Source organism: Gallinula chloropus (genome assembly GCF_964237585.1).
Source record: "Gallinula chloropus genome assembly, chromosome: 10".
Lineage (NCBI taxonomy): Eukaryota > Metazoa > Chordata > Aves > Gruiformes > Rallidae > Gallinula > Gallinula chloropus.
Genome location: NC_140095.1, coordinates 13,204,919 through 13,216,451, shown reverse-complemented (window position 1 = coordinate 13,216,451; position 11,533 = coordinate 13,204,919). Strand labels below are relative to the sequence as shown.

The 11,533-nt window shown below is 54.1% G+C and overlaps 1 protein-coding gene across 1 annotated transcript; it reads left to right on the top strand.

Moving 5' to 3' along the window:
- Nucleotides 1–2,827: 2,827 nt before the first annotated feature.
- LOC311195157 (leukotriene C4 synthase-like) lies at nt 2,828–6,346 on the top strand (the record flags this gene model as incomplete). The annotated part of the gene is made up of 5 exons (XM_084268509.1): nt 2,828–2,885; nt 3,684–3,783; nt 4,878–4,948; nt 5,177–5,258; nt 5,620–6,346. The coding sequence occupies 5 exons, from the start codon at nt 2,828–2,830 to the stop codon at nt 5,729–5,731; spliced, it is 423 nt and encodes a 140-aa protein (XP_084124635.1). The 3' UTR covers nt 5,732–6,346.
- Nucleotides 6,347–11,533: the final 5,187 nt, after the last annotated feature.

The window sequence follows — 11,533 nt, the reverse complement described above, 5'->3', positions numbered from 1 at the left end:
CTTCCCCAAATTACTTTTTTAATACTGATTGGTGTGGCAGTTCAGCTGGAATTGCAGCCCCATGGTGGTAATTAGGAGGCAGGAAGAATTAATGACTGCAGGAGGAGGTGGCAGAAGCTACTGTGGGCACAGAGAAATTAAATTCCTGGCGCGATGACTCAGTGGGAGGTGCGAGGAGTTTGGACTGTGCCAGGTCCAGCTGCCCTGTGATGCAGGGCTCCATTCACACGGTGTAACGTGGAGAAGAGAGCACACTCTGGGGAGTTGGGAGGGGGGCACAGCATTTCCTTTGCTCCTGCTCAGCAAATCCATCCTGAGGTGCTCCTGGGACCACGGGACTTCTCTCTGCTTAGAAGGAAATTTGTCTGTCAGCCACAGAAGGTGAGGTTTTGCAATAATCTTATTCTAGAACTTGCAGCTAGATGACGACAGCAGTGATGCCGTGTCCCCATCTCCCCAGCCCGGCCATCCCCTGTCCCCCTCTCCTTCTGGGGAGCCCAGGGATGCAGCAGCTGTGCAGCCAGCTGGGTGAGCCGCCTCCAGACAGATGTCCCTTTGCTTGCAGCCTGGAGAGTTTTCTGTCTGATCAACAGCGTGATCCCAGGCACAGTCGTCAGGCAGAGGCAAAGGGCAGGAAGGCGGCAGAGAACGGGGTGGTGAGGGGACCATACCTGCCAGCTGGAGCCTGCCATGGCTCCCCCTACACAGGGATGCTGGTGGACACTCTTTTCTGCGGGATGCTGGGGCTGTCCATGGGTGACACCCCATCATTGACGGGCATTTGGTGCTGGGAGGAGGGGGGTGCTTGTGTCTACTCCTTGCAAAACCGAGTGAGACCGAAAAATAAGACAAGTTCTGATGGTGACAACAGGGACAAGAAAAACTCTGTGCCCTTCAGGGGGCAGCTTGAAAAATTATGCTTATGGGGGATGGAGGAGGAGGGGAGAGACATCTGTGCTGTCGATTCATTCATGTTTCTGCTAGCTTTTGTTATACTCAGGGTTTGCTAGATGGTACTAGAAGTATTTTGCATCGAAGGATGATCTGGGGAGCGGGAGTGCTCTGTGGCAGCCTGTACAGCTCCTCCTGCCCAGGTTTCCTTACACATATTTGACACTTTTGGTGCAGGTTACGCTGCATTGTCATCCAACGGCGGCACGAGCTCGGCTCTTTCTTGTTCAGCTGGTTTGCTCTGTGTTTTCTTTGCCAGCGGGTTGTAATCAGGCAGGAGCAGAGGGAAATCAAATGTCATCATTAAGCACCATGAGACCTCTGCCCTTTCTGAGCTGGCAGGGGGAAGTCCTTCATTTCTTTGACAGGGAAACGGAAGAAAACGAAACACCGTGTTCCTGGTATTTCTAAACAGTCACCAGAATGAAAAATGGTCAGTTCTGGGCTGAAAGAATTGGTCTTACAGCCAGTGCTTGGAAATGGTGCTGCCTGTGTTTGGTGTTGGGAGAAACTGAGATGTTACAGCCTCTTTGGGTGTCTTTATCCCTTATAGAGAGCCAGAAAAATGGAACCAGCTTATTGCTTCTTAGAAAGTCTCTCAGGGACACCGGGCATACAATGTGCATTGCTGTAAACTGCTTTAATCTGATCTGATTTTCTGCAGTAGTAATATTTAATGATCCTTTGTCTCAAACTGCTTTCCTTTTTCCCTGGTCTGAAGGGCAAATCCTTTGAATGAAGGGAGAGGAAGGAAATGAAGCAGCCTGCAGCCAGCCTTGCTCTGTGAGACAGGAATTAGCTGAGTTGGACTCTCCTGACTTGTGAAAACATCATTTTTCATTTTGTGATATCCTGAGGAATTTTGCAGGCTTGTTACATAGAACTCTCCAGTGTTTATGATAATAGTTTGGCTGGGGACTTATCAGAAGCCTCAAACACACAGCACCCAGCCTTTCCTGTACAAGGGCTGGCTCTCAGGGTCACTCCAGGACCTATTCCCAAATAAACTATCACTGTGGAAGACACATCTGCACCTTTTATGCTCTATCATGTCCTGCCTCACCCTTGGAGTGGGTTTTTCACTCAGAGGCTTCATTCAGTGCTGTCTCAGCCCCAAGCTGTGCTTTCCAGAGTCTGTGCATGCCATGGCATGTTCCATGAAACGCTGCCTGTCCTGGTGCTCGGGTGGTGCAGAACAGCCCAAACGGGGCTGTGGTTTCTCAGGTGACATCAGACAGAGGGATTTTAGGTTGGATATCAGGAATAATTTCTTTACTGAAAGGGTTGTCAGGCATTGGAACAGGCTGCCCAGAGAGGTGGTGGAGTTGCCACCCCTGGAGGTATTTAAAAGGCATGTAGATGTTGTGCTGGAGGACATGGTCTAGAGATGGGCTAGGCAGGGTTAGGCTGTGCTTGGACTCGATGATCTTACAGGTCTCTTCCAATCTAAGTGATTCTGTGATTCTATGTGCCTTGGCCTTTGTTAGGAATGGTTTCAGACATGGCTCCACAGGGCTGGGGAGTGGACTGGGTGTAGCTGCTGAGATTTGTCCCACCATTGTGCTACCAGCTCCTCTCTTATCTCTCACATGTTTTCCCTCTGCTGGCTTTTCCTTACAACTCATTCCTGGGTAAGAGAGGGTGGAAACGGAAATACTCCATTAAACCTCTCTCTGCCAGTTTACATTTCCACACTGTGTCTGGCAGGGGCTAAGCAGGCTCCTCCTCGGGTTAAGCACCTCACACAAATCTTCCCTGTTCAATTAGACCCACGCTATTGGCTACCACCGCTGTCTGCCACAGCAGCAAGGGCTGAACCTGTCCAGAGGAACTTCTAATCAAGAGATCAGCTTTTCTAGGCTCTGGAAGAGTCATTATGTTGGATCAGATTCATCTGCTGGCTGCCGTGACAGTCCTGGGAGTCCTGGAGCAAGGTAGGGACCATCGGATGCACATGCCTAAATACTTGCTGGGTCACTTTACTGCACCTCCTCTGATTTCCTTTCACTTCCATATTTCGTCACTGCTGTTGCACTGGCACTTCCCCCCATTTCAGGCAGCGGGCTGATTTCTGATTTGGGTTTTGAAATGTATTCAACGAAACAAGTGCCCAGGAAGCCCTTCATCCGAACTGACGTACCCCACCCAGTGCAGAGATTTCTTGGTAGATCTCTGCAAACACGTAGCATTTCTTTCTTAGAAAAATGGGTTTACAGCAGTTCCAGAGGTTCGTGTCAGCATCAACGTATGAAGGACACTGCAGTTGGAAAGGTGGAAGAGCGGGTTGTGGTCACACAGGACCTCTCCCAGCTGAGGTTCCACATCCCACGACAATTTAACTCTGTGTCTGGGTGGCTTATCTGTGAGATCAGGTCCCTCCCTGCACAGCTATCAGGCTTTAGAAAGGGATTAACATAATAAATTAAAATGGGCAGTAACAAAGTCCATCTGAACGGTGTAACAATTCCTGTGGTTGATTGATGATTTGTTAATTGTGAAAGAGAGAAAGCAGGTATCTGTTGGTGCTACATGCCTGCATACTCCTTGCTTTACTGTTGCACTGGCTCTGGTTCCTTCTTGTTTGGAAGGTTTTCCTCCAGCTTTCACTGCTGTGCAGGGGTGCAAGGTTACGAAGAGGCTGCAGAACTTTTGCCCTTACCCCTGGCAGTCTCCTGTCCCACCATGCCCAGGCAGAGGACTGACCACTGCTACTTTTCTCTCTCTTGCTGCAGCTTACTTCTTCCTCCAGGTGATCTATGCCAGGAGGTCGTTTGGCATTTCTCCTCCAAAGACCTCAGGCCCGCCGGAATTTGAGAGGATCTTTCGAGCACAGTAAGAAACTCCTCACATAAGATGCTTTCCAGATCTCAAGTCTAATGACACTGCCCCTCCTTTGCTTTGCCATTCATTTCTCGGGACCCCTGGAACAATTCAGCGGTTACCCACCTCCCTTGGGGTTAATTTAGTGGATTTAAGAGGCAGCATCCTGACTCTGTTGGCTCGTGAGTGCTAACCACACCAGTCACTGCTGATAGAAGCCAGGCAGGAATACCTGCTGGGGGGTGTAGGGTGCCTAAAGACAAAGTTGTGGGTGTCTGAGTCTCAGGCTGGTTTTAGCCAAGTGCTGTCAGAGCCTCGGGTGGCTCCAGCCCTGCTCTGAACCTCAATCATGGGAAGAGACCTCCCAGAGAGCTCCCAGCTGCGCTGGGATGGGGACAGCCACCATCCAGCACCCCTGCCGTGAGTTCTGTGCTTGGGCAGCCGTGTGCAGGGGAGCAGAGAGGGAGAAGTTTCCACTTCTGCTTTAGCTGAGCACCAAAACGAAACCAAGTGGGCAGCTGGAGCAGGATTCCCTGAGCCATCCCCTTCTCTGCTCCTTTGCCAGCCTAAACTCAGCCTCACCCAGCCTCTTGGTCCTACTGCTTCACTTTGGGGGGGGGGGGGGGGGGGGGGGGGGGCGGGCAGGGCACAGCTGTACAGACTGACAGGCAGCTGAATGCTCCCTCCTGCTCCAGCACAAAGCCCAAGCTGCTCTGCCCAGTTCTGCTGAAGGTGCACTTCATCTTCATCATGTCTGCAGCCTGCTGGGGTGCTGGGGCAGACCTTTGTTGTGGCATTGGGGCTTTTACAGCAGGGTTTGAGCTGTAAGGGCAGTCGGGGTGGTTCATGGAGCCTTTCTGTGCACTGTCTGACCTGGGCATCTTTTACTGAATTTCTTGTGCCCTGGAGACCCTGTTTCTTCCACTGTTTAACTCCTATGACTAAACGTGGGACAGCAACTGTGGGGAAGGGTGCAAACTTGGAGGCTTTTTATGGTGACATCCACTCTAAATGCCACAGCCCCAGCCTCTAGAAACTGCTTGGGGAAGCAAAAAAGGAAGGTCTTCCTCCTTTCTCTTGTTTATGACCTTCCTCTTTCCTGCCAGGGTGAACTGTTCTGAGTATTTTCCCATCTTCCTGGCGCTTCTGTGGCAGGCTGGACTCTTCTTCCATCAAGGTGAGAACAGCCCTGGTTTGTCACTGGACTCGTTTCCCTGAGTGTTGGCTCAGTCCTCAGGCCCTGCTCCCCTTCTGCACAACAAATTAGGCAGCAATTCTGGCTGTGGTGGGAAGGTAGAGCCAGAGGACACAGAGCCTCTTTTCCTCCACTTTGGGCTACCTGCTTGGCTCAAAGTAGCTCTAAAAAGCCTTTGGGGTTGGTCACTGTGATCTCCTTCCATTGCAGGTCTGGCTGCAGCCTTGGGCCTGGTCTATCTCTATGCCCGTTACTGCTACTTTAAGGGATACAAAGCATCACCCTCAGAAAGGTAAATGCCTCTGCCAGCCTGGAGTGCGAGGTCACCTCTGGGGTTTGCATTTGGGAATATAACCTGCTTCAGAGAAGCTCAGGAATCCCTCTGGCTGCTTTGGGGTCCCTGCTAAGCTCTCCCCAGGGCATAACATGGACCTGGGTACAGGGCTGGGGCCAGAGACAAAGAAGGGTGCAAGGCTGGAGCCTCCCTGAGCCCCTGTGGGAATGTGTGTGCTCCCTGGGGGTGGGAACAGGGCACGGGACCCCTGGCAGGGGACAGGGGACAGCCAGGAACAGCCATCCCACCCCACTTCTGCAGAGAGGAAGGGACTGTCACAGTGATGCTCCATCTCAGCCGGCTCCCTCTGTCCCAACAGGCTCACCCCGATATACTTGGGCTCTGGAGTTCTCTGGATTCTCATTGCAGCGTCAGCCCTGGGCATCCTGCGTTTCTTCTTCTCTCACTACATGGGGCTGAACATCCTCTAGCTTCTCATGGCGTGACCTGCTCCTCTGTCCCTCATCCTTCAAGTCCTGCTCCCCCCTGCCACAGTAACAGACTGGCTGCAACTAATACAGCCCCCAGGGACAAATCCACCCTCCCCTGAGTTTTAAACACCTCCCTCCCCTCTGCCCAGTGCAGGCAAGGACTATTCAGCACTCAGGAGGGATTTTTTCCCCTACAGCACCCTGGGTGCCAAGTGTTACCTACCAGGCAGCTCTGCCAAAGAGAATTTTAGGAAAACCAGACACATAAAAGCAAACTCATCCCAGCCTGAGCTTCCCAGGGAGCTGCTCCATGACATCACCGTGCGTGCCCCTTCCTCCAGTGGTTCTGCTTTCAGCCCAGGCACTTACCCATGGGTTCATGCCAGTTTTCCAAGGCCCACACCTAAGAAAGGCATCTGTCTGAAAACAGGTGTGGGCTGAGGTGCACCAAAAGAGGTGAGGGATGAACAGGAGCAGCCACCAGCATGTTGTGCCAACGACATCTGTCAGTGCCCTCGGAATGGTTATTAAGCTCTGACCCTGGGCAATACTCCAAGTCAGATGGAGCGAGCTCATAACCCTGATGGCACGAGTACCTTTCAATGCTGCTGAGAGTCACCGCGTGCAAATAAAAGGGCACTGAGCTTGCTGTGCTGTATGTCTCTTTGTGGGTCTGTGACTAGCAGAGAGCAAAAACCTGGGTGTTTGAGGGCAAGGCAGCTGCCTTGGTTTCCCTGGCATGCAGTGCAATGCACCCTGTGACCTTGCATCCCGTGGGAAGAGAGCTCTCAGTAGGGAGAAGCTGATTTTCAGGGGTGCTGAGCTCCTGGAGTGGGGGCTGACCTGCTCAGCACCAAAGAGTGATTCCTGCTGGGTGGTTTGGCCAGTGCTGGGGTTCCCCCCAGGCTCAGCCCCCCACAGCAGGAGGGTCTGGGGTTTCACAGGAGTTCAGTGCTCACAATGCTGATGCTTTTGGCCATTGGTCTGCTCACGTAAGCAACACAGCCCAGAGAACACCAGCACTGCTCCATCCCATCATCATGGGGAACTTTGTGCCAAACCCAGACAGCAAAAATAACTGCTTTAACATGCTGCCAGTCTAACCACATTTCAAAGCCTGCTGTTCTCCCCTCCCTTCCCCAGCAATGTATGTATCCAGACTAAGAACAAAAGGCGGGGGGGGGGGGGTGGGGGTTGGTGGTGGTGGAAGAAGTGATTAATTTTTCACATTGTTTCATTTCCTTCCCTGTATTCTAAATTGACTTATTCAGCAAAGCCCCCAGTCCATTTCTCTTCCAGGCTCTCCTGCCTTGGAGTCACGCTGCCATGTTGAAGTTGGCAAATGCTGAAAGAGAAGGTTTAAATCCAAACAAAACTAGCTGTTCAGCACTTGGCCCTGCAAAGCTTTCAGTGCAGCAGGGCCCTGTGCTCGCAGGAACCCCTGGGTGTCACAGCAAGATAAACAACAATAACCCCTCCCCCCCCTTTTTTTTCCCCTAGCAGCTTTGGTAATATACTTTGGAAAAGGCTGGGAACCCTTTAACCATGGCTGTGCTTTAGCATGGCTAGGGAGGAAGAGACATGCCTCCTGCCCCCAGTGAGATTTTACTTAGCCTTTTACATTAACACATCCCACCATCTCCTCACCTTTTTACCAGCACAACCAGTCACCTCCCAGAGGGTTAGTACAAAAGCCCCAGCCACTGGTGCAGGTCCCAGCTCTGCGGCAAAGCCCCGTTGCCTCTGGTTCAGTCCAAGCGAGTGCTCACCAGCTCTGCACACACAACCTCCATCTGTTACCCTGCAAACTGTCCTAACCCCGCTGCATCGGCCCGGAGCCACTACCCACCTCAGCCCCGCTCATCTGTGCTCTGTGTGTGACGGGGCTGCAGAGTGACTCGGAGGAGGGGAGTTAGTGATTCAGCAGCCAGGCTGTGACAAGCCGGCATCTCCTGCTGGAGGCACAGAAGAGCATGGGAAGTCCTGGCGCAGCGCAGTCCTGCTCTGGCGTTGCTGCCCGCCCTCTGCCAGCTCTGCCACCGAAACGCAGCCCAGCACATCATCACCCCCTTCAAATAACTGGCAGCGGGGTCGTTTCAGGTGCCACTGGCAGAAGGAAAGCTCCTCCCCTCCTCCCATCCAGGGATGCTGACATTACTCTGCTACTTCGTAACTGTCAGCGAAGAAGATGACTTGGCGCTGGGCGTGGGTCAGGGATGCAGCCGGTGGGTTCAGGGTTCTCCCAGCTGGAAGCGCTGCCGCAGGTGGCACCGGTGCTGCCCGCCCCACGCCGCCCGCTCGCAGGGATGCTGAGGAGCCAGGGTTGGGCTGGCTGGGGCAGGGGCTGCCCGCGACACCCCCAGGTTACGCGGCTCCGGGGTCGCCTTCCAGCCGGTGAACAGACCGCCCGGTGAGGCCCGGTTTAGCCACCGCAGAGAGGCCCCGCTGCCGCTCCCATCCCCCTGCCCCCTCCCCGCCCGCCGCGCTTGCTCCTGCCCGGCCTCTCGGGAGCCGGGGCGGGCGGTCTGACCCACGGCGTGGGCTGTGCCTGACCCGGCCGGTACGGCCCCGGGCCCTTCCCCGGCCCCCGCAAGCCCTGCCCGCCCCTCGCCGCTCTGCTCCCCGGGCTCCGGCAGCCGCCGATCGGGAGAGGGCGCCGGTGCGACGCGGCTGCTGCCGCCGGGCTGGTGGGGCGGGGGGGAGGACGGGGGACACGGGCGGCAGGCGGGATGGGGAGGGGTCTGCGGGGGCCTGGCTGCCAGCCTCTCCCGAACCGGCGCCTGCCCCAGTCCCTGCACCCCGAGAGGTGCTCGGGGCATCCCGGGTGCAGCCCGATGGGCGCCCAGGACAGGCCGCGCCGGCTGCCCCCAGCCCACTCGGGCACAACCCCGCCGCGTCAAGTGCTGGGCCAGGCGCGGGTATTAAGGTTACCGGGCGGGAGGGTCCTTAGAGCCCCGCAGGACCGGCCTGGAGGCGGCTTCCAGCGGGCGTTAATGCTCCCTGGAAGCACTTCGCGGACTCCCGGGCTCCTTCCTGCTTCTTCCCCTTCCGGCTGCCAGTTCGGTGTCGGCAATGGAGAGGAAAGAGTTTGGCGTGAGATGTTGGGAAGCAAATCCACTCTGAGCCAGCCACAGGCGAAGCAGCCGGCCGGCCGGGAGGCCAGCAGAGAGCCAAGGAAACCGTCAGAAGCAGCAACAACTTCTTTATCGCCAGAAACACACGGGCTGAACTTGTAAACAAGCCTCTGTCCCCCCGGTGGGGCTTGTTCCCACACGAGCAAACAAGTGACAGTGCAAAGGTGCAGCTCTGGGCCCCTGACGAAGCAGCTGCCACCCACACACGTGTGTGCGTGTGCCGGAACCTCACCGGGTTCCTCTGAGGTGTTGGGACCATATTGCACAAGTCTGTAGCTTCTTTTGGTCGTGAAAACTCTGAAGGGCGCCCACGTGTAGGTTCCTACCCGTCATGTGATGGCCCGTGCAGGATACGTGCACTGACAGGCCTGGTGAGCAGGCACCGGGGGGTTTACACGCAATCCCCAGTGCCAAAAGGCTGTGATGGGGGGAAAAATGCACCCCTACACCCAAGCCCATGGAAAAGCACCCCAGTCACTCTGGAGCGTGGGTTGGTGGGACAGAGCACACCCTGGAATTTCCCAGGGAAGCAGCACTGCTAACGTTGGGGAGCTGCTTGGGAGAGGGCTCCTATGGGGCTGGGAGAGGAGGGTGTAGCTGGTGGCCCTGGCTTTGTGGCACTGGCATGTCACCCAGGTTACCATAGCACCAGCATCCATAACTCAGGGCCAAGGAGGGGGAAAAGAAGTAGGTCAGACTAGGCTAACAGTACCCAGACGTGTCTATCTGTGGCTCAGCCTGATCCAGGAAAGGGGATGAAACAGAGGAGAAAAGAAGAGAAAAAAAAGAGGAAAAAAAAGGAAAACACAAAGTGTCTATAGTTTGAGGAATGCATTTATTTCCCTCAGAAAAATAAGGACCTATTAAAGCCACCTTTGTGTGTCAGTACTGAGAGAGGAGGCTAGCACCCACCTCCTGCCCATCTGACAACAGGCTACAAGGGAATTCAAATGCTAATTTGGAGCCAGACTTCTCAATGGGTCTTTATTTCTGCAGCAGCTCCAGGATCAGAGCTCTGGGCTCAGAGCTGGAGCTGTATGCCTGCTAGTCTCCAGACCAGTACTGCTGGACTCTTTCCTTTCCCCTCTCTTCCTCATCCTAATTTTGTTACCCTCTGGTCTTAGTTTTACTTGTTTAGGTTACACTGAAGTCATTTCAAGGGCAAGGAAAAATGAAGGCACGGACAGTGGGGTTGTGTAACTGAGATAAGCGCGGTAGCGACCCATTTTATGTGCTGAGTCTGCAGAGGCCTCACTGTACATGTAACAGCCTCTTGGTGCTTGACTATGTGTAGTACTGTTGTTCTGCACTATGTAGCCATCAATGCCAAAACTGAGAAGAACTTTGGGAGCCATAAAAGCCAGAAACATCTTGATCCAAGTAAACAGGTGGGCATATAGATCGCTGGGTAACTGAGCAAGATCAGAGGAAGGAGGAACGCTTTGCTTGGGGGTGTGGGTAGGAGGGTGTTGGTGCAAGAGCACAACCTTCACTGGGGAGGCTGAGATGGAGCAGGGTGAAGAATGTGACTGTGGTGTCCCATCTCAGAGCTGCAATTTGAGAGCACCATGTTTTGCCTGAATGCCCCGCTGTCGCAGAGGAGACGCAGCCGTGGGTGAAGGCACAAGGTGTTTCAGACAGGCAGGGCCCTTGCCCACAGGAAAACACAGCCACAGGCCACAGCCCTGGGCAGTAAAACCCATTCCTGGGTTAGATACTGGAGTAAAATCCAACCAAACCAAAATTATCTGCCACTTTGTATGTTAGCACGTCAAGACAAGGGAGGCCAGGAAAATCCATGCTCTAAGGTTATGATTTGCCTCATCTTCATCAGTTTTATACCTCCCAGCAATCATCACTTGTAAGAGAGCATCAGGAATTGATCTTTCCCCTGGTGAAGGCAGAGCCACAGTATATACAAGGTGGACAGGGCTCAACATGCCCTTTTGTGAATGCTCTCCCAAGGAAACCTCAGACATTTGCTCTGGTAGCTTAGAAAAGAGCGTGCCCTGCTTCAGCCCCCACTGATGCTGTGCCCAACTCTGTGGTCAAGGATTTCCAGGGTTGCAGAGCTAAAGGTAAAAGTGAGGCAAGAAGAACAAAAGTAGGGTTAGCACTGAGGAGACTCACTGAGCAGTCCTGGAGTGAGAGAATAAAGAGGACTCGTGCCAGCAGCCTGTGCATCAGCTGGTTGCTTTGACGTTACACTACTTGACAGGGGAAAGCTGGGTGATGCCAAACAGCTAAAGCACCGTTACCTGCAAGGGGTGGAAGTCTGGGAGCATCACGTCGGCATGGATGAAAGCAGTGAGCTGCTGTGGGCACTGCTGCTGAGGCAGCAGTTGGTGAGTTGCTAAAATAGGCTCCGCTTCATCAACATGGAGGGGGCTAGAACAGCAAGAGCTCAGGCACGGTGTTAGCTGTCCTGGTACAGGTACGGCCGCATGCTCTCCCAAGACTGGGCTCAGTCACCCCACTGTAAAATATTTACAGCTTTACAAGCTCATTCTCCTCCTGGGAGGGGTTAAGGAAATGCAGATAAGCCTTGCTGCAAGGGATGCAAATGGACACTTGCCCACCTCCCTCCTGGTGCAAGGCTGAACTGCCAAAGAGCTCTCCTTCTTGGAGAGAGCAGCCTGATGAGCTCAGTACAGCACTGCACGGCCAG